The following is a 24,410-nucleotide window of genomic DNA, read 5'->3' on the forward strand; positions in this document are numbered from 1 at the left end:
AATTAAGAAGAATTAAGCAAGGTTAATCCAAGGAAAATTTGTTAAGAAGCTGAAGTTTATTTAAATTGTTTTGCATTTTTTAAATGAAATTTATTGAGGTGACATTGGTTAATAAAATCATATACGTTTAAGGTATACAGTTCAATAGTACATCATATGTATATTGCATAAACATATGCATCCAAAGTTAAATTTCCTTCCATCACCATATATTTGACCCTCTTTACCCTTATTTACCTTCCCCCTTCCCTTTTTCCCTCTGGTAACCACTAAACTGTTGTCGGTGTCCATGAATCTCTGTTTCTTTTGTTCCTTTGTTGCTTTCAGTTTTATATCCCACGTATAAGTGAAATCATATGGTCCTCAACTTTTTCTGTCTGATTTATTTTGCTTAGTATGATAATCTCAGGATCCATCCACGTTGTTGTAAATGGTAGTATTTCATCTTTTCTCATACCTGAGTAATATTTGGTTTATTTTTAATGCCCGTTTCTAATGTAAATATGTAAAACGATCAATATAAAGGACATATATATGATACACATATTTGATACTCTAAAGGTGATTACCCAGGCATTCAATGTTCATCCCCTTCTAGTGCAAATAACACATACTGCCCGTACAGATAAAGAAAAACAGAGACAAAATAGTTGTTTCAGCTATGGAGCATTTGACAAATTTTTTTCTTCCTGGATTTCTGTAATATTGATACTCCTATTTCAACTTCACATGGTTTCAAATTTCAAGAAACAAATATGTTGAAGGAATATAATTTTATTTAGGAAACAACTCATAATTTAAATGAAATCTAAACCTCTAAGTCATGTGAAACTGACTAATTCATTGTGGATTTTGTGGTCTAAGTTTTTGTTTAGCTCTGAGTGTCTTCTTTATTTATGGTGAATTGCAATTAACCAGCTAACTTTGAAATTAAGTAGTAAAATTTATGATAGTTTTTGAAATTTTATGTCTAAAGTAAGATGAAAATTTTCAAAAGATGTTCAGATTTTATATAATGCATAAAATTTAACAGTTAAGTCAGGAAGGGAAACCAGTATAGTATATTGTTAAGACTGACTAGCCTGAATTAAAAAGTTATAAAATACAGATTTTCATTTTTAACAGAGAGATATTGTAGTAGTTAGGTAGCTAAAAGAACTAGTAAAGAATGAAGGAGAGAAAAATAGTACAAGGTTGAATCAGGCTTCAATAGGGTAAAGAAATTATATTGCTTCATTTCGAAAAGGTTCATCTCTTCTCTTTTGAGTAGAAAAAAGAAATAGATAAATAATGGGGCTGACAGGAATAAAATTAAAATGTCTCATCAACTCAACTAGAATAAAATAGTTTAAAAAGTAAATTTGCTCAATTGTTAAATTGAGGCCCCATTTAAACATTTGATTCTTGAAATCAACCATGATTGTTTTTCAGTTGTGATGGTGTATTCACAGAAATTCAGAAGCATGATTTCCTTGCCTCTATGAATGGACTGGTACATAATTTTTTTGTTCTTGCTCTAATGACTGTGAATAGGCTGTTGGTAAAAAAAAAAAAAAATACCGGACCACAACCGACTCAGTGGAAATGGTCCTATGATGGTATATTATCAATGAAGCAGGTGACACCCTGCTGGCCTTGTTTTTTGAGGTTATCCATAACAACTTTTAGAGCCTTTATGGGCTTTTGCAATCTTTCAAGTCTAAAATTAGTGTTCTCTTAGATTGAATATATTTACCAGTGGTTACATTTCAAAGGAATTGAAACTGGCATATGATTAAAATAAGCATGAATTTAAATTATTCTGATACCTATATTAGCTTTTATGTTTGATTCCTAAAATGCTCTAACATTTATTTTATAAATATATATCAAATACATTGCTCATTGAGAAATATATATGTACATTTACATACATACACTTTATATTTTTACTATGTAAAGAATACTGCTAAAACAAATACCCATTAGCAGCTTAAGAAAAAGGTATTACCAGTATCTTTGAAGTTCTACCTTCATACCTCCCCTTATTTGTTTTTTTTATTCTTTAATTTTTCAATTATAGTTGACATACAATATATATTAGTTTCAGTTGTACAACATAGTGATTGGATATTTATGTAATTTATGAAGTGATTATCCTGATGTCTAGTACTCATCTGATACTATACACATAGTTATTACAGTATTATTGACTATATTCCCCATGCTGTACCTTAATATCCTTGTGACTGTTTTTATAACTGGCAACTTGTACATCATAATCCATTCCCCTTTTTGACCCACCCCCAAACCCCCCTCCCATCTGGCAACAATCAAAATGTCTGTATGAATGAGTTTGCTTCTATTTTGTTTGTTCATTTATTTATTTTTTTTAGATTCTACATATAAGTGAAATCACATGACATTTTTCTTGCTCTGTCTGCTTACTTCACGTATCATGATTCCCTCTAGGCAAGTTTGATTCTTTGTTATAGCTGAGTAATATTCCATTGTATATATGTACCACCTCTTCTTTATCTATTTGTCCATTGATGCTTATTTAGGTTGCTTCCATATCTTGGTCATTGTAAACAATGCTGCAATGAACATAAGGGATGTATACATATTTTCAAATGAATGTTTTGGACTTCTTCAGATAAATATCGGAAGTGGAATTGCTGTGTCCTTCTTTGTCTCTTGTAATATAGCCTGTATTTTAAAGTCCATTTTGTTTGATATAAATACTGCTACCCAGCTTTTGTTTGTTTGTTTGTTTCCATTTGCATGATATATTTTTTTCCATCCCTTTGCTTTCAGTCTGCATGTGTCTTTCGATCTCAGGTGGGGCTCTTGTAGGCAGCATGTGTGTGAGGCTTGTTTTCTTATCCATTCAGTCACCCTATGTCCCTTGAGGAGAACATTTAATCCATTTACATTTACAGTTATTATTGATATTGATGTAGTGATTGCCATTTTATTATTCATATTTTTGATCCTTCTTCTTCTTCTTCTTCTTCTTCTTCTTCTCCTCCTCCTCCTCCTCCTCCTTCTCCTCTTCCTCCTCCTCCTTCTTCTTCTCTTTCTTCTTCTTCTTCCTTCTTCTTCATTTCTTCTTCGTTGTCGTCTCCTCCTCCTCCTCCTCCTCCTCCTTCTTCTTCTCCTTCTTCTTCTTCCTTCTTCTTTCTTCTTCTTCGTTTCTTCTTCGTTGTCGTCTCCTCCTCCTCCTCCCTCTCTAGCTTTTTCTTATCTAGAAAGCTCTTTATCTGTCCTTTGATTCTAAATGATAGCTGTGCTGGGTAGAGTAATCTTGGTCATAGGTCTTTGCTTTTCATTACTTTGAATATTTTGCACCAATTCCTTCTGGCCTGCAAAGTTACTGTTGAGAAATCAGCCAACAATCTTATGAGAGCTTACTTGCATGTAATTAACTGCTTTACTCTTGCTGCTTTTAAAATTCTCTCTTAGTCTTTAACCTTTGGCATTTTAATTATGATGTGTCTTGCTTTGGGCCTCTTTAGGTTCATCTTGTTTGGGACTCTCTGTGCTTCCTGAAACTTTTATGTCTATTTCTCTTGCCAGGTTAGAGGTTTCTGTCATTATTTCTTCATATAGGTTTTCAATTCCTTATTCTCTGCTCCTTCTGGTACACTTACTAATGTTGATATGCTTGATGTTATCCCAGAGGCCCCTTAAACTAGCCTCATTTTTTTTGGATTCTTTTTTTCTTTTTGCTATTCTGAATGAGTGTTTTCCACTTCCTTGTCTTCCAAATTGCTGATATGATCCTCTGCTTCATTTAATCTGTTGATTCCTTCTAATGTATTCTTCATGTCAGGTATGGGGTTCTTGATTTCTGACTAGTTCTTTTTTATATTTTCAATGTTCATTTTTATGTTTCCTTTCTCTCTGTTAAAGTTCTTACTGAGTTCATCTACTCTTCCTCTAAGTTCATTGAGCATCCTTGTAACCAATGTTTAAAACTCTACATTTGGTAGATTGCTTGTCTCCATTTTGTTTAGTTCTTCTCTGACACTTTCAGAGCTGCTGCCCTGGTGCTGGGACTTAGAGAGAGTAAGGCTGTCAGTAAGTCCATGTTTGGGCCCTTTAAGAGGATCGCCTGGGACACCAGCAGCCCTTCCTTTCACTCAGCCGCAGTGTCTTCATCTACAATCACTGATGGTTTTCATAGCCAGAAGTTATGGGGACTTCTTTTCCAGCACTGGGACCCTGGGCTGGAGAGCCTTGTGTAGGGCTGGGATCCCTCATTCCTTAGAAAGTCCTCCACCACTGAGATATTCCTCCAAATTATTAAGGGCTGCATGAGGGTATTGGACCAGCCTTGTTCTGCATCTTCACCCTTCCTACCAGTCTTGAAGTGGCTTCTTCTATTCTTAGTTATAGGACTTCTGTTCATCTAGACTTTTGGCAGTTCTCAACATTATTTGTTCTGTAGTTTAGTTGTAATTTTGATGTGCTCAGGAGAGGGAGCGGGCACAGTGTTCTACTCTACCAACTTGACCAGAAGTAATCTTTTTTATTTTGTTTACTTTAATTCATTTGTTTTTCCTTGCTTTATCTTAGAACCTCCATTATGATGTTAAACAGAGGTGTATTTCACTGTTAACTATGTATATTTATAGATTTTTCTGTAGATACATTTTATCAGTAGAGATTCTTTTTATTTCTAGTTCAAGATTTCTTTTTATGAATTAATATTGATAATAATATGGATTTTTTTCCCCATTGAATCTGTTCATTTGATGATTTATATTAACAGATTTTCTAATGTCAAACCTGTTTTGCATCCCTGGAATAAAAGAGGAATTAGTTATAATATATCTCCATTTTTACATTCTAAATTTATTTTTTGCCCATGTTCCTATGTGAAGTTGGCAGTTGCGATCTTATGGTGTCATATTCTGGTTTTAGAATCAATGAATCTTATATAATCAATTTGAGAGTATCATCTCTTTTTTGTTTCCTGAAAGCTTTTATATAAAATTAGAATTACCTTTTCCCATCCATATTTGGTAAAATTTACCTGTGAAACTGACTAAACCTGATGTTTTGTTTATGAGTGGGTACATGTTTTTATACTGATTTAATTTCTTTTATGATTTTGGAAATACTCAGGTTTACTTTTGGATCAATTTTCGTAGATTTTTTTTCTTGGCTGGATTTTGTTTAATTCATCTAGAGTTTCAAATGTATTTTCACAGAGCTATGTATTCTGTTTTCATAGTATCCTTTTTTCAGGCCTCTACCCCAAGTGAGGCTTAAAACATATTTTGGCTTTGAGACTCATTGGACAATAGATGTAGTATTGCCCCAAACTTTGTGAAGGTAGATTTATGTAAAGGAATTCCCGTGGATTTTCTCCTCCTCATTTCAGTTTGTCCAAATGTGTGGGACAGAGAATACACCCACCTTCTCCTCTGAGTTTTTTGTTTGTTTGTTTGTTTGTTTGTTTGTAGTTAATCTACTCAGTCTTATTTCCTTTCACGGAGTCAGAGATTATGTGGCTTCTGTAATCTAACCCCCATTCAAAGCTGAGTCCATTTAAAGACCAAGTCTTGGTTTATTATAGTTTTGCAGATATATTCAAGGTGAATGTCATCTTCAGAATTTGTTTATCCTTCTAGAGTCCTGCTTTCTTTCAGTTTCTAGACTTGGGGATACTTACTTTTCCCACCAATCAATTCATTGGTTAAAAAATATTTTTGGTTTTTATCTACTGTTTTTATGTGTTCTATACAAGGTGAGAATCTCAGAGCAATGAATTTTACCATACTACCAGAAAGAGAAACCTAAGAAATATCTTCAAATCTGGCATCTATTAAGGAATGGTTAACTATGTTAGAAGTTATATTTGAGAATAGAGTTGTTTGTTTAAGATCATAGAAGACATTTTTGACATTTTTAATTTTTCAGCAAAAGATAGCTAAGCTGCTAAAGCAAGCTGAAAAGCATATTAGAGCACTATCTCATGCAAAATAAAATTATAGGTATTCAACCCTTATAAAACACAGAGGAGTAAAATATGTTCATATCCTGCTGTAATATAAAGTTTCAGATAATGTCACAGATATAGCAGATTTCTGAAAAGACAAATGAAATATATTTTTTTGTTTTACACTTATTACGCATATACACCTATCATGGGTAATAGTAGCTTTAAAAGAAAATTCCAGTTCAGTTTCAAGGGGTTATGAGAGAATCCGAGATGTTCCAAGTCATATATTTATTGAAAAAGGGTTGATTTTGGAGGACTATTTATATATAACTCTAGGAAAATAACTAAAACAAAGTGAGTCCTATTTTTATGCATATGCATGTTAAATTAAAAATCACATTTTTTTAGCTTTGCATATTAGTGTTAAATTCATTTGTAATTTAAAAATATGAATATTACCATCTGGGGGATCTAGTAGGAACATAGATATGTGCTTACTAAGAATTAAATAAGGATCAAATATATTAAATGCTTTAATTTAAAAAATGATAATATTGTTTTCCAAGTAAGAACTCACAACCTGATTTGATTAAATAGTAGAAGCAAATTTTAAAAAGAAAAAAAAAAACAAATCTTCTTGAGGGCAGAACTATATTACAGACTTTATAGTGTCTTGTATTTAAGATTCTAATTCCCAATAATACTAGCTCCTACTCTGAACATTCATTTATTTTAAACAGCTTAATTCAATTTTTTATGCAAAATATCATGGGATATTATATTAAAATATCAATATTAATATCTTTTTTTGGAAGTAGTTTAGACATATATTTTAATTAGAAAAATTTTCTCTCCTGGAATCCTAAGTGTAGAAAGAAGGAACTGGATTAGGTATGCAATACAACAGCTGAGAGTCAGATTTTGACAAGAAAAGATTACTGAAATGTCAACGCACTTTTTTCTTAAGTGCAGTTCTTTGCCTGGGTGGCAGAGGAAACTTATAGTCTTATAATGTTTGGGGCTCTGCAGATTGCAACTTGGAGTTTGTGTATTAAAGAAATGTGGTAAACTTTTTTCTTCTATTCTTGTTTCTTGGGAAACTGGGGTAAATTTCTCAAACTATGTATCATGAGACCACCAGCAAAGATGAAAAGATTGGAAATATTTTGTGATATTATCTGGTTTTATCAATTGGCTTACTTTCTTTGAGTTCTATCAGTTAGCTTTGGTGGTTTGTAATACTGGTGTAGAACACCTCATATCTGTACTTACTCTGTTTTTGAATAATTTGAATATTTTCCAAAGGTGATTTCAAGTCGTGTTCACTCTAGTGATTAAGATTGAATGGTGTTGTCCATATTCATGTGATTGTTGAAAATAGTTTTAAAGTAGAAATAAGTTTCTAGGCTTGAGTAATGAAAACAAGCATGTTAATGATAGCATATAAATCCATGTATTCTGCATTTTTCTTATCTCTGATCACAGTGATATAGTTGAAATTATTTTGCTCTTGAAATTCTATTATTTAGAAGCAATGGGGCAGGATTTTAAAATCTCTTTTGCGTAACACTTTAGGACAAGATTGAGATACTTGAGGGCAGGTTATACAGTCACTGAAGTCTTTCCAGCATGGCACTGTGCTCTGTAGTGCAGTTCTAGAAGCAAGAGGCTATGTGGTGCTTTGGTCAGAGGCCTGCCGTGCTTTGGTTCTCAGCTCTTTTCCAAATTAAACTTGGCGTAGATATTTATTTCTGAGTTTTAAATTTAAAAATTAGACTTTAAAAAGTACTTCTTAACCTCATTTCTGATTATTTGGTAGGAAAGTACGGCTTCCTTATGGATTTTAATCAATCTTACATGTGAATAGTATGAATGTCAACACTATTTAGGACTCATGAGTGGAATATATGGATTTATTCCTCTGAGAGCACATATCAAATCATAACTACTAGTTGGTAATATTCATTAATACTAATATGTGTCCTGTGGATGTGTTTAGTACAAAATATCCTTTAACCGTTTCTGAGAATTTCCTATTGGGATCCAAACTGGTTAAGATTAGAGCTTCAGAAGAGTAAGCCAGCCCTTCTCTTTCTTATATTGCTCAGTTGATGTGATAATGTCATTTTAGTGAATTGAACCTTCTGATTTTAAAACTTCTCCTGATCCTTTGTATTTATCTTACCTCTCTTTTTACTAGGTTTTTTTTTTTTTTTTCACTGCTTGGTGGTAGAAAGTCCTTAGCTATATGTTTGAGACTGTTAAATAAGTAATGGCATTCTTTGTTTCATGTCAAGTTTTTCAAGTGCTGCAAAAAGGCCTCATACACAAGTATTTGCTGCATACCCTTTTAAGAACCCTTATTTACTTGTCCTGCAGCAGCAAAAAAGGCAAAGAAAATTAATATCCCCTTTTCTGATGTTAATAGTCAGCCGAAAGTACAGAAGAAAATACTTTAACATGATTGTTACCCAAGATTTCTACATATAACAAAGGTAATTGATATTTATTTTTAGAACATTTTAACAGTTATTTAATACACAATTGTTCTTTTTTCTTATTACTATTTGTATTTTCCTACGAACACATTTTTATTCTTGAAATATATATTTTTACTGATTATTTTTAATCTCCTTTTCTGTAGTATTAACTATACTTTTTCCCTGTTCAACACTAGCTGCTGAATTGATAAAAATGACTATCAAAAATTAATATATAGAAGTTAACATAGATTATAGTGTAATGATGTACTATTTATGATGTGCTATGTTTATATTTTAGAAATAGAAATTTTTTATGAAGTAAAATATAATCTTGAGAATTTTTCTTATTTTTCTTATTTTTCTTATCTTAAAATTGGTTTCTAGAGTATTTAATGTTTCCTTGAGTTTTGTTTTTGTTGACCTGGATTTGCTTGGCAATGAAATTCTTAATAATACATTCAAATATAAAGAATATAGGAGATGTATTGTAAAAGTGTATATCTGCTTGGTTATGCTTTTTTTATGAATGATAATCTATTAATGAAATAGTCCTTTTCCATAATAATGTACTTTTCAAAGAGTTACACATCTATTATCTTATTTAATTATCTTATGATGCTGAACTTGGGCGAGTGCCGTTACACTGGTTTTACAGATGAGAAACTAAGAGAGGCAGTATGCTTCAGGAGAAACAGCGTGATAAAGAGTACAGACTTTACAGTAAGGTAGATGTGGGTACTAAATCTTAACTCTGGCCATTAATAGCTGTTATTATTATCCTTATATTGTTATCATTGCAACCTCTCTGAGCCTCAGGTTGTTCATCTATATAGTGAGGGTAGCAATGCCACTGTGTGAGACAGTATGTGGAGCACACCTAGACCGGCATTTGGCCCACATTGTGGATTTAGTAAATTACTGCTTTTACTACTGCTAATAAGAAAGAGAAGAGTTAAGTCATTTACTTCAGCGTACCCAAATCTAATTGGTAAAAGGACTAGTACTAAACCTTAGGTTTTGGATATTTTGTTTTGTATTTCCATATCAAAGTTCCTCTTAATGAAGCATAGAAGGAAAGTAACCTTGGGCTATTAGATGGCAGAGACCCATTCAAATGATGACATGAATCACTGTGAGATAAAGTAGAATATGAGAGTAGATTATATAAAAGATTCTCTTTTTTTTTTTTTTCCTGAGTTGCTTAGAACTTCAGATATAGTTGTTCAAGAACTCATCGCCTTTCTAAAGGTTCTTCATCTTTCAGACTCGAGCCAGACTCAAATGATACCAATTATGATGAAGCAAGCTGTAAGGAATTATTTGGGACAGTTCTCTTTTCTTTCTTTCTTTTTTCTTTTTCTTTTTGTTTTGAAAACCATTTAATAATTTTTATTTTATTTTATCTCATTCTTTTAAAATGTCTTTGGAAATGTTACATATTTAATGTTATCCTTTAAATTTATAAATATATACTTTATAGCTTATATGAAATAGATATATAGATATAAATATATGCCATGGGCAGTTCTGTTTCTGATATGAAATCAGTAGCAACTCAACTACGCTTCACAATTTCCAGTCTAAATCTAAAGGTACCAACCAGTTTACAACTTCACCAGCTGAAACATCAGCCAGATATGAGGAATTTCCAAAAAGCCTCTGCCAAATTGGTTTGTCTGTTATATAAATAAAGTCAGTATTTGCGGCATGCCAATTATATATTTACCAAATGTTTTATTGATTACTTTTAACAGCATGATAAGCAAAGAAAGGATCTGTTAGTAAGATTTGAGAAGAGTGTCAGGTGCTTCCAAATTCTTCTCCCTTGTTCAGTCATTATATTTGTAAATGCAAATTGTATTTACTGTATTAATATATAGTCCTGTGGGTTAATTAATCAGAAACTTTGCAAAGAGCATACTGCTACTAGAAAAGGACATAGAGCAGATTGTTTGTTTTTTTGTTTGGATGAAAGGCCATTGGAAAAATTCTGAGCACAGATGGAAAATTAATGAGTGAAGGCAGGTGTAGGTAAGAGCTGGCATTATTGACTGGGCACTGGGCTATGAATGTGGGGTGGCTTAAAGTCAGAGTCAGGAATATGGTAGAGATGGCAGATGGTAAATGCTAAGGAACAGCCCTAGATACGTTAAAACAGAAATGAAAACAGGTCCTGAATTTCACATGTGGATATTATAGCATATCCATAGATATAGCAACTAACAGTGTTGTCAAACTAATATTAACATGTTATCAGAATACTAAGTATTATCTTTTCATCTTTAATACTTTTTTCCCCTTATTAGGAATAAGTTTAGTTTCAGGTCTATCTGAGTTAACCAGAGATAGAGAAACAAGAGAAATAAGTGCATATTATAAAATTGCTATAATTAGAATTATGTATAAGTATGTATTCTGTTATCATAGTAACCATAGTCTTTAAATTATGTCCACTTTTTCTGCTTCAAATTTTAACTAGACATGCCTTTTTAACCCATTTAACATTCTTTTTTGTAATAGTCCAAGGTATGATCACTTTAAGAAAAATAAATTCTCGGAGGCTTTTATAAGAACCCTTATTTCCCTGGAGTCATATGAAGTGACTCTCATACAATTAGTGAAAAGCCCAGGCTCACATGTTGACCCCCTCACAGTGTATAGAATGGATGGAGTCTAAAAACATTGTGGTTAAAAAAAATACAACGTTCACATTTATCTTAAGTTCCATGTAGCAAGTGGCTCTTCCCACCCGCTTCCACTTGCTTTCCTTTTTCTCCTCTCCGTTGAGATGAGAAAGTTTAACATAATTAACCTTTATATTTTAAAATATTTATTTAAATTCTAGCTTTGGTAATACCATTTTTGGACTACAAGTCTGAGTGTTGCACAGAGGTTAAAAGCAAAGGAACCAGACAGACACAACTTTTAGCTCTGTCATCTTTTGAATGTCATTTTACTTCTGAGTCACAATTTCCTCCCCTATTATCAACTGGATGATAATCTTATTTGTTGTGAAGAGTAAAATAGATAATACCTACGAAAAGTTTAGCTTAAAAATAGCTCTTTAATCTGAACAGAAAAAAATTGTATCAGATACATTAGGTACTCCTCTGTTTATTTTCTTTTGCAGCTGGTCTTGCACAGATAACTGATAAAGTTTCCATTTTTAACCCTTTTTGGTGGTAGAATTCTGATTTCAAACAAGTAACTCAAAGTTGGAGGAAACAGAATTTAGGATTTATCATCTTTAGTGCAGTTAAATGCTTCTTCAATCTTACCAGATTTTACTTAAAACTTAAGATTTTGACATAGGGACTAAAGACATATATTAAAGTTCTAAGGTAAAAGTAAATTATAGCTGAAGGCAAAAGTAAAAAATGAGAGTTTTTACCAATTTGGGTGACTGTGTTCAGTGTACTGGTGAAGTGAAAATGCTGATTGATAACCCAAAGAGACATAATTCCTTATGTAGACCTGAATTAAGTAGCTAATTTTTAAATATTAATATTAAAAAATGATTCATGTTTTTAGCTAATTTTAAGTGATGTATATCAAAATCATAAGAAAATTATTTTAACATTTCTAATAACATATATAACATCTTCAAAATTTTCACATTAAGTAAAAATTCTAGAAAAAAATTGCTGAAGTCACAATAATTGATTTTGTGGACTATAAAATAGTTACTTTAGTTGCAATAGTTACTTTAGAATAAGTTTGATTTTACTTTGTACACTTAGAACTACCATGTATTTGAATGGGAGCTTTGAAAAAATTTTGGAAGTATTTATTGCTGTAGATTACTTAGCATTTCTAGAAGGAGCTCACATTTGACTTTCTCTTTAGAGCAATGTTAGCAAGGTGGGAGAATTTAATTGTTTTTATGCCATTCAAAAAACATAAAACAAACTGTGGCAGATTGTGAACTAAGTACAAGAGGAGCTTTCCTTGTGAATTAAGGTCAAGTTTCTCAGTAAGTGGTATCTTTTAGATGCAATTGAATATCAGTGTGAAGGGCCCTTGAGATATGTTATTCCTGCTTCTTTGCTTCCTGATTTTTTAACAGAAATTTTTTTTTTTTCTTTTGAAAATAACTTTACAGATCAAATTTTCTAAAGCCTTTGCAGTGGTATCTAGTAGCATCTCTTTGCCTTCCCTTAATGTAATCATCATATATGCTTAATCTTAGGAAATCATGTTAAACAAATCATGTACTTGTTAAGCAATGCTTATTAAATGTCTGTCACATGTAAGGCATTTTTAGGGCACTTGGAAAATCTTGATAAACATACCCGAGTCTCCAGCATCTTTGAGTAGCAACAATTGTTTACACAGGCATCATATGTTCTACTTCCAATGAATTAACTGGAAAATGGGACATTTAAAGTTATATTTCTAAAGGAATATAAAACACTTAATATTTTGTTTGGCATTAATTTTTCTCTCATATGGAAAATATGTTATAAAATATGGGTACCAGATAGCTTTTTACGTGTCTGGAGTTTTTTTTTTTTTTTTTTTTGCCCCTAGCAGTTAAAAAGAATGATTTATTTGGATAATTTATTTTGTTTTCCTCTTCTACTCCAGCCCCTCAATTAAATATGTAAAAATATTGAGTATTATAATATGCTCTTGTACTTAGTATTCAAACTCAGTATTGAGAGAATGAGATAGATAGCTTTACCTCTAAGTATATAGGTTCCAATACCTGGAAACAGATCTGGATTTCCCGTCATTAACATTGCTACGAGGGAGTTAACACTTAGTTTTCTCAATCATGAAATGGTTATAGTAGCATACCTCAAAGATTTTTATTGGATTAAATAAATTCTGGATACTGTCAAGCAAATAGTAAGTTTTAAATAAATGAAAGCACTTAAAATTACTATTTTTTATTAACATTTTGTATATATTCTTTCTCCACTTTCTTTTGTTCCTTCTTTTTCTTTTCCTGCACTTAGATGTATGGGCTACAAGGAAAAGCCATGATCTGGGACAGTAGCTCCCCCCAAATGAGAGCAACTTCATAGTATATTCATTTTGTAAAACAAAAGGAATAAAACGAATACTCTGAATATTTTGAAACATATTGAGAAAAACTTATGAAATTACATTGAGATTTTAGAATAAACTAATTAAAGCTTTTGAACTTCAAATAAGTACTTTATTATATTTTCTCCAGAGTTTAAACTGTTTGTCTGTTCACATTTGTCAATTGAAATACAGACTTTAAAAACATAGGTACTTTTTTTTAAGTTTCTTCACAATTTCTTGGAAGAATTTTAAAGATTTTATTCCAGTTAAACTGTATTTTTAAAAATCATCACATTAAGTGAACACATCAATAAAATGGGCTTAAAAATGCAAATAACATTACATTTTAATGAAAATACAAGATACAGATCTTTAAGTTCTGTTAGTCCAAAGTATAATTACCAAGTGAAAATTTGAAGATAATCCTAAACATCTGTTTTGAATTGTCTTAGTGTAAAGAAAAGTTTAATGAATGTTAAAACTCTTTCTTCCTTAAGCAGGGTATAGGATAACCCCATTTTTATTTTAAAAGAATGTGAGATGTAACCTTAATTTTCCTTTCCTCCCATCTTTAAAAGAAAAAGACACCCCTCCCCTTCATTTTCGTTTTCTCCCCTCCCCACCAACCCAGTTGCAGAGGGTTAGATTAATTATATGTTTCATGGCCTGTTTTCAAGATGATTCCTGCAAGTTTCTTTTCTTTTTGTCATGTATTTATTCCCTTTTATCTTTATTCCTAACTTCATTTTCCCTCTGCACCATAGGCGGAGGCTTTAATGTACTTAATTTACTCTTGTAAAATATGTAGTGATATTCTGGGTAGGAATGAATTTCTAATATTTATAACTGGTGCCATGATAGAATGCATTAAATATTTTGATTCTTTGTAGGCTTTTAAGGTCCATTCTTGTTACAATGTTTACATGGGATTTGTTGCTGCATAGAAATCCATAATGTTTATGTGTCGCATGGTACTCACAGGGTGGACAAGTCAATTACTTCATTATCAGCCAACTCTAAGATGCTTGCATTAAACATCCTCTTACATGTTCTCTTAGGTGAGAATTTCTTTAGGAGTGGGATTCTGGGTCAGGGTTTATCCTTGACTTACTTAATGACATTTGTTAATTTGACCGAGTACTGTCAGATGGCATAACAAATGGCTGCCCTAGGCTGTACTGCCACCAATAGAGCATGGAGTCCTTCCCCACTTCTTCACTAGCACGTGGCTTTATCCAGTTTTCTGTTTGGGGCCAATTCGATAAAATATATGTTGTAATTTGCATTTCTCTGGGTTACTAAGAAATTTGAGAATTAGTTAAAATGCTTGATATTTATTGGGTTTTTCTGTTTGATAGATTCCTAATCATATCCTTTGCCCATTTTTTCTCTCTGTTGAATTTATCTTTTTTGTTGTTGTTGCTTTTTTAAGAGTTCTTTTTTATATTCTAAGTACAGCTCTTTCTTTAGATGTTTGAAATATCTTTGCTTACTGTATTATGTGTTTTTATCTTTGTCCGTGATATCTTTCAATAAATAGAAGTTTTTCATTTTGAGGAACTCAAATTCATCGATATTTTACCAATTGAGTTATATTCAGAAGTTGTTCTAAGAAATTCCTTTCCCTTCCACAGAGGTATTCTCCAACATACTTTTCTGTTAGTTTTACTTTTTCATATTTAACCTATAAATTTATCTGGAGTTTACCATTGTGCATGGTGAATATGGTATATAAATCCAATTTTACTTTTCTCTTAATATTATATTAGAATATATTTTTTGAGTTCCTTAGTAAATGACTCTAAAATATTAATTGGATACATAGAATTTATAGATTGATTTTGAAAAAAATTATTTTGTGTAATGTTAAATTGTCTCATTCATGAGCTTTTGAGTATTCTTCCATGTCTTTCAAAGTTTTATCAAACCAGTTATATTTAAAAATTAACATGATTTCAAAAGTTGACTTGGTTAATGTGATCAAATTTGTCAAACAAAAAAAAGCATAGCTACACTGATTAATTCCATAGATTAATTATATAGATGTGAATTCATCCCATTAGCCCTTTTAAGATGTATTTTTTGTAGTTCAGTTAAACTATAGTTCCTTTAAACTATATCTGCATTAGCTAGATTTTAAATGATTTCTCAATTCAACAATGATTTCCTTTTCGTGTTTTGTTTTATTATTGAAACATGATAAATGAATAGCTTTTATGAAAAGAATTATTATTTAGTGGACTACTAATAGAATTTTTTATTTTAGGTCATATTCTTTGGTGTACCTTTATATTTTTGGAAATAATCTTAATGGTAGCATTGAGTTTTGGTAGCATTGATGCATAATCAGTCACATTTAAATTTGAAAATATGGAAGTAGTGACAGCAGTTTTCATGTCAAAAAAAATGTGTGGCAATTTAAGACTTAGTTTTAGCAGCTCTTACTTTAAAAACCTAAAATCTATTTCGATAAACACTGTATGGAAGAGCAATTATCTAAAGAAGAAACTATTTTGAAAAGAATTGTTTTCATATTTGAGTATGATGAAATCCTCTATGTTAATGCCCTTCAAAGACCACCAGGAACACACCTGCAGTAAAGAGGATGGCTTAATTTCTCCTTGTTCTGAGGGACCACCACCCCATAGAGACCCTGGGATATCTCATTGTATGTCTTATCATAGGATCTGGACTTTGGTTGGGTAATTTGAGAGAGGGTCTAAGAAAGGATGGGTGTCCTGTAGATTGGATACTAGGACAATTCTATGACTGGGTAAAGAAGTCATTTATTTAGCAAGAAGGGAAATATTTGACATTTTGTGTATTGTACAGTAATTTTTCTCTTTTTTGTGTTTATTAGAATTATGAAATGGTCTTGCTTTGTCTCATTTATCATGGTCTCAGAGTAATCTTGTCTCAAGCTGAGATTCTATAAGACTGTGTTGTGTACAATAGGAGAACAAAATACCAGGTGGCGAGAGTCAGATCAGCTCTGGACATCAAAGACTTCCCCCTCTCTCAACCTGCCAGCTTCTGCCCCACTTTCTCCCTGTCTCTCCATTCCTTCCTCTCTCATCCATAAAGAATTAAATTTGCTTTTAAAATATATGCCTAATTTGGGAATTTTCTTTTTTCTTTTTCCAGTCACCCAGGGCAATGACTTAATCATAAAAATGTGAAGAGTTTTCCATTTGGACAAAAATCAAGCAACTCAGTTTCACGTTGTGGCTTTGCCACAGATGACTTTGCCAATGATTTTTAATTTCTTAATTGTAGTTTTACTTTGGAATAACCATCTTCTCTGCTGCCTGTTCCAGTGTAAGCCACCCTAATCTCGTCTCTGCATTCACTGCAGTTGTCATTTGACTGGTCTCTCTGTTATTTTTGTTCCCTTGCAGTGAGTACCTCCTCCACAGAGGAGGCAGAGTGATCTTTTAAAAATGTTAAGTCATATCACAAAAAATCCTCTCTGAAAGTCCTCTCCTGCCCACTGTGAATAAAATATCCCTGAGACTTATTACGGCCCACCAGACCCTATAGGATCCCTACTCATCTGTGTGACTTCATCATGGCTTTCCCTTTGATTTTGCAGCCACACCTGCTGGCCTTTTTGTTCTTAGAAGTGTCAAATTCATTATTGCTTTATACTCCTTGTTCAAACTATTCACTTTACTTGGAATCGCCAGTCTTTGCAAGGCTGGCTCCATATCCTTTATTCCTCAGAGATGATACCCATTTCCCTATTTGTAAGTTATCTCTAGCTAAATTAGCTTCATCCACTCCATCTTATTTTATGTTTGTAGCACTTATCACTATCTGAAGTTAATTTTTTTATTCTATTGTGTGGTTGTCACTTCTCCATCCCACTTTACTCCCCACTTCATACATAAGCTCCGCATGGTGGGAACTTGTATGTCAGTACATTCCTAAGTGCCCAACCTCTATTGAAGTACCTGGCACAAAGGAGATATGTGCTTAACACATATCTATTTAGTAAATGAATACATTTATGAATGAATAAATGAACAAACAAGAAAATGAGTGAACATATATTCTAGTCATAACTTTATGTCTGTTGACTATTAATAATAGAAATACATGTTTATTAAGATATAAATGCCTGAAAAGTCAATCTGTTTATCTAGAAATACTCCTTAAAATATTTAAGATAATCTCTTGCTATAATTTTTTTTCAGCATCTATGTTGTAAAACTATAGTTTAGATGGGATAGCATTATAATGTTTTCTTGTTGCTTAAAATAATATTTGGTTGCATTTCTCTAGAGTGATTCCAATGTAAATATAGTTTCATTAACTAATGCCACAATCAAAGCAGAACTTGGGAGAGGTAAGGTGGCTTGAAAAATAGCCTGGTTATTAGAAGTTTCCATACAGTCATACTTTATTAATTTAGGGGTGAGGGCTACATATAAAATACATGTGGGGTTATGCCTTTTAAGTTTAAAGATAATTATAATTTATTTTACTATCTCTTTTTTACTACTTTGCATCTCTTGTTGTTGCATTTAGTATTTGAATTTGACAATATTTTATACTGTTTTATCATTCAGTTTTTTTATGGATTCATAATACCAAGGCCTAATTCATAGTATGTGAATGTTGCTTTGCAGTGAAAGATGAAAGGTGGTATGAAAATGTTAGGTGGAGGGTGGAAAAAGTTTGGAAGCAGCCAGCCTTGGGTTGGAATTCCTGCTCTAATTAATACTTCAGTATTAACTTGGCAAGTTCTGTAGTGTCTGTGAGTCTGTTTATTAGAACAGACTAAGCATAATATTTATGTACAGGACTGTGTCGAGAACGTAGCTGATATATTTCAAGTATGTGGAGTAAAATGTGATGTTATTAGGTGCTGGATAATTCTAAGTTCAGTGCTTTTTCTCTGTTTTTCATCAGCGGCAAAAAAATATGAAAGATTATTCTCTGTAGATAAAATAAGAGCATAAAGTGTGTAATATTTGACATTATTTCTATAATCAACATTTGATATTGTAAACTGTGAATTGCAAGGAGTATTCACCACAATAATATTAATGGTAATAGTAAATATTTATTGAGTGTTTGTCTTGTGTCAGCCACTGTCTTAAGCACCCTACATATATTAACTAGTTTAATCTTCATTGCAAAGCCCATGAAGTACTATTTTTCCTATTTTACAGATGAGTAAACTGAGGCACACAGTGTTAAATTATAGGGTACACTGACACATCTGAGATTGAAAGAGTCTACACTTTATTAGACCTTAAAAAAATTGACTTCAAAACCCTTTTCATTCTTCAGGTAGAATTAGTAATCAACAAAATAAATATATCTTGACACACATAAACCTTGCTATCCCCATCTTCTAGCTGGGAAGGACTCTGGCTTCAGGATTTGATACCCATTTCTTTCCCAGTGGGAAGGAAAGAAGAGAAGAGAAACCTCTTGTCTTAGAAGGATAATTTTGCTTGAGAGCAACAGCTGTTGATGTGACTTTCATCCTTTTAATTTTGAGAAATCAAGATTGTTTAGAGTAAAAAACAAAGGGTGCACAGAAAATATAGATTTTTTTTGAACATGATTATGATTTTTTTTTTAAACATGAAATCAGTATCTCAGTATTTCCACATGAGTGCATTTATTAGCAGGAATGGTATAAAAGAACATTGTATCTCAATAAACTAAATATACTTAACTGTTTTAAGAAGCATAATGTTTTACTGATATATTCTAATGACTATTAAGCCTCTATATAGCTTGATCTTGTTTGGTTATCTTGCTTTTATCCCCAGTTCTATGTCATTTATCAGTTTTTAAAATATTTGAATGAAATCTTTGTTTATTTTAAGATCCTTTCTTACAGTTTCTGGTTGAGTTAAGTATACACTAATTTCAGGCCATGAAGACCCCTACTGAAATTTGAAAGACCCTGAGGTCTTTGTTGGTGATCTTAAGATAACATTGTTCTTGGCCTTACGATGAACTCTATATGATATCAGCTTTGAGACATAATAATTACTTTAAATTTTTTTTAGGCTTTGGTTTTATTTAATCGCCTGGTTTGATGAAATGTTAGAGGATAAAGGAAATAAATTTTCTTCCTTAAAAATGTTTTATGAAGGTTTTCTCTCCCTGTGGGACTTCCTGATGGCTCGATACTATGTCGTGTATAATTGAATTGACTCTCAGCCTCAATACTTCTTTCTCTTCTTGGCAGCGTGGGGTAACCTTGGAAATGTTCTAAAGAGCCAGAGCAAAGTTTCTGAAGCTGAAAGCGCCTATAGAAATGCTTTGTACTACCGGAGCAACATGGCCGACATGCTTTATAATTTGTGAGTATGCAATTGCTTTCTCTCATTTGGTTCATCTTTGAAGCCTGTGGTGAGAGGGACTATTGATTTAATTGCTGGAAATGGTGATGACGATAGATCTTTTTCTGAAATATTCTTCTCATATATCATGCCTCAGAGACTAGTAGATGGTTAGTATTTGTGATTTCTTTGTTTTGGGCCTCATCATCTATATTCATGTGTATTGATGTGGCATGGCTGAATTTTTTTGAAGTACTATGCCATGTAATATAAAATGGTTTAACTGCTTTTAGGTTTTTTTTTTTTTTTTTTAAGTTTGTTCCATTAATACTTAGGTGGTTTATAAACTAAGCCTGCTATGTGTGATACTTTATGTAATTGATATCTTGATATTAATAATAGATTTTGTCCTCTGTTAAAAATTGTTTGTGTCCAAGGATATATAGAACATGTATTAAACCTGGGGAGTTAGTGAATAAGATGATGGCTCTCCAAAGGTACTAATAATTAGGTAGAGATAATCAAATAATTTAGAGTATTTGCATATGTTGGATTATAAAAACCCGTAGGGGAAAAATTGGTTCTGTTCTCTGAATGAACAACCCTAGGGAGTACAATGAGATGTGAGTAGATAAATATAAATTAACTGAAATCCATTTTTTTGTCTCATATCTATGACATTCTTTTGTTTGTAAGTAATAGAAACCTAAAATAAACTTGCTTAAACATCAAAAATATTTTATTAACTCCCATAACTGAAAAATTCCTGGGATTGACTAGATATGGCACAGTTAGATCTAGGTGCTTTATTAGGTTGTAAGAATTTATCTTCATTTTGTGGCTCTGGTTTCCTCTGGTTTCATTTCATTCTCTGTGGAACTCTCTATAGATCAGTGGGAAAGATGATTCCTGCAGTTATAAATATAACATCCTGACTTCTCACTCTCAGAAGGAATTGTCTTGGTGTCTCTATTAATTCTGAAAAAAGGTCTCTTGACTGACCTTCTTAGGGTCTCTTGACTGACCTTGTTGGGGTCATCTCTTGGATGAAACACTGGACAATGGGTCAGAGGTTGTAAGACACCTCTATTGACAATGCCACCAAGGTTGGAATGGAGAACAAATTCCCTGTAGAAAGAGACCACACAAAATAAGATGTCTACTGCTTATGTTTAATAAATGCTATGTAATAATGATAGTATCAAACTAATCTGTCAACTTTAATTTTTAGTATGTTTTTATGCCATGGTTACAGCTAAATCTTTTGTACTAGTTAAATCTGAAAGCACAGATATAAAAAATGAAATAAAAATAAAACAGAAAAAGATTTTTAGATATTTAAGGGAAAGCAGACAGGATGAGCTCAGATAAATTTCCTGTTCATATATTTACCTTGTTTTTAAACTCCTAAACTTTAATACTGGGATCTCAGTTTCATGGCTTGTGGTCTAGATTAGGTGAGCATGTGTTTTGTATTGATCTACACAGTTTAATTTTCTCTTTTTCACCTGAATGCCTTCAGATGGAGCACATTCACTCCAGTTTGCACAGCTCTTAAAGCTCACTCTCTGCTGTGCTTCATGCTTCACCAAAGATGTTACCATCTTTTCTCTGAAAATGATGAGTTTGCATCTTTGTTTTTCACTTGAATGAACACATCTAGATATTCTTACAAAAGCTTTTCCACATATCCTCTTCATTTAAATAATGTGATGTAACTATATTATTCTTGATTAATAGAATTTTTATTTCATGAGAAAAAACTTATCAGTTTGATAAATATATACAAATATTCTTTTATTTTTATTATTATTATTATTATTTTCACATCTGAAAGTAATGCTATCAAAGGAGCCTCTTGCCATGCAATATGGGATGCAAATTTTCTTCTAGAGCCCATTTTTCATACATTTTGGAAGAGAAAGTAAGCTAAATGACCAACATCTCTTTGCTGAACTTGTTTTTCTCTTATCCACAGTTACTTACCTCTTGTTGATACCTGTTGGGTAAGGATTGTCCAGGCTTACCCTTTGCTGAGAAGATAACTTTATTCAATTAGACAAATTCAATTTACATGGAATTTAAAAGCTGTATCTTATAAAACTTCCTGTCCAGATACATATATAAACCATGAAAGTATATATACAGACCTCCCCAAACTCTAGTGAAAATCCTTGCTGGAGAAGTGGTTATTAACAAGATCAGTTTTTTTTTTCCTAATTACAGGAAAATCAGATATATCATAAATGCCATATATAGCTCCAAAATATTTTTACTAATATGACAGGTTTTTAAACTATGTTTAACTGTTAGCTCAAATGGAGAGACTTAAATCTCACAAGAAATGTTGGAAATAATTTCAGTGTATTAGATTATGTAACCCATGTGGTTAACAGAATTTTGATATTCAATAATTATTTTTCAAAATAGGGAAGTTTTTATTTAATTGAAATATCAATAAAATACACCCAAATAGATTTTGTATAACTCTTAATATTTTAAAAATATCTGGCATCATATGTCCTTAGGAACAAACTTTTCTATTTACTTACATAGGTAGGAAAAAAACAAGTTTTCTCATAGATAATTTAGAGAATATTTGACAAATAAAAAATTTTCCTTTTGAAACATAGATACTATTTCCATTACACAGTTCTCTCTGATATACAGAAATTGCTCTTTGTTCTATTTGATATCCTGAAAGAAAAAGTATTTGCTTTATTTAGTCTTACCAATAAGTAAACTTGATAATGTTCCTTTGTGGTACTAGCAGGTTTTAATCACCTTTCATATCATCAATTATAGTTATATTTCTTAAAGATCTTTTTATGGCCAAAGCCTGAAACTAATGAACATATTTATATTAGTTACATGAAATACTCATATTCATTAATAAATTTTGGAAGCTTTGGGGAATCATAAACTTCCGTTAGGTCCTCTACTTAACTTTAAATCAGGAATCTGGGTTTTCTTTCTTTCTTTTTTTTTTAACTCATTCAGCATTCAAAAAACTACAGCTTTGTTAATTATTAAAATTTTTCATATTGTTTGAAATTTTTATTAGGGAAATAATGTAGAGCTATACATAATTATGTAACTTCAAAACAGTAATTACTAAAGTGAGATATACCACTAATGACCAGCCACAGTATGACTCTAGGAGTTCAGAGATAAACATTAAATTAATCCCTGAATATTCATTTTTATGTTTAAATTAAAAAAAAATATGACTAGCACATTTAAATAACACATTTAAATATTGTTCTAGGCGAGGATAGAGAAAAAAATTATTTTGAAAAATATTAAGTAAGCAATAGTATTAGATGATATATGGTTATATTCAAAACTGGGGAACATTGCCTTATAAAATTTTTAAACTTTAAGGACAGTGTTTTGCAGGATTAATATCAAGTTATATATGAGAGGTGTAAAAATGGTAATATTAACTTTATAAAATGATGGAATAATATTTATTTTTTTCTTGATAACAATTACTTAACTAATATGTACCAAGCACTGTTCTTAGTTCTTTACAAATGTAATCACAGTTTGTCTTCAAACGAAGCCTACAAAATGAGGAAAACGAAACTCAGAGATAATTTGTCTAAGTTTACACAAATAGTAAAGGAGCCCATATTTGAACTTAAGAGTTTTCAGTCTATATTCCTTTTGAGCCATATTTCTGCAGTATTTCTACAGAAATAAACCAAGGATGTGGAAAAAACCCTCAATAAATATCTTTCAAATTCAGACAAAAGATTCAATTGAAATCACTGTTACATATAGAAATAAAATACTTGGAATGAAATCTAATATAAAGTACAAATTAATTTTTTATTTTAGTTACCGAGTTTAATGAACTCATGTTGTAGAATTTTATTAGAAAGAATATCAGTGGGTTTGTACTACTGAGCTAAGAGTTATTTTCAAGAAGAAATTGCTGCAGAAAGTGTTTTTAATTGCCTAAATCCATTAATTATAATATTATTTTGATATCATTTCAATCCAAGCTTACAGATAATAGTCATATGTGAAAGTTAAAACAGTACTTAATTTTACTCTTAATAACAATAGATGTAGTGAACTTATTACACAGCCTATAGTCACCTTTTAATTCATATTGCCAAATTTGTTAAAATCTAATACTTCACATGAGTAACTTTTTTTAAGATCAGATTTAATAGGTCTACATTATGATGTTGTTATTTTTATTTTCAAGTGTAGTATATTTTCACAGGCAAAACATATAGGCTATCGCTCAGTGATTTACACTGTTTTACAAATAATGTGGTCAACTTTCAACCTTTTAACTGCACGACTCACTGCCATCTGAAAAATAATTGATTTCTAGGCTGAAAATTCTCAGTAGATGTTCTTTCACTGCTATTATAGATTTGTCCCAGTCAGTATGTTCCAAATGTTATTTAAATAGGTAAATCAATAAAATATTGAATATTTTATTAAGCAATAGATTTTAGAATATAGATAATAAATATAATATGATTTAATCAATTCTTGATTATTTTACATAACAGAGGGGATCATTTCTGTAGATAATAGAGATCTTGCCACCTTAAGTTAGTTGTCATTATTGTTCCATGTCGTAAGAATAAGTAATCATCCAATCTGAGAAGCTAGGAAAAAGGAGCAATA

General features: G+C 31.6%; 1 protein-coding gene across 5 annotated transcripts in view; it reads left to right on the top strand.

Annotated features, from left to right (window-relative positions):
- Window positions 1–24,410, top strand: part of TMTC2 (transmembrane and tetratricopeptide repeat containing 2) — a 370,372-nt gene that overhangs the window by 194,715 nt on the left and 151,247 nt on the right. For all 5 annotated transcript variants that reach the window (XM_011374929.2, XM_023521201.1, XM_023521197.1 and 2 more), the window contains one exon: window positions 19,664–19,778. In XM_011374929.2, coding sequence (XP_011373231.1) covers window positions 19,664–19,778 — 115 coding nt within the window. The remainder of the gene's footprint in view (window positions 1–19,663; window positions 19,779–24,410) is intronic.

This window comes from Pteropus vampyrus, unplaced genomic scaffold, assembly GCF_000151845.1.
Source record: "Pteropus vampyrus isolate Shadow unplaced genomic scaffold, Pvam_2.0 Scaffold9, whole genome shotgun sequence".
NCBI lineage: Eukaryota > Metazoa > Chordata > Mammalia > Chiroptera > Pteropodidae > Pteropus > Pteropus vampyrus.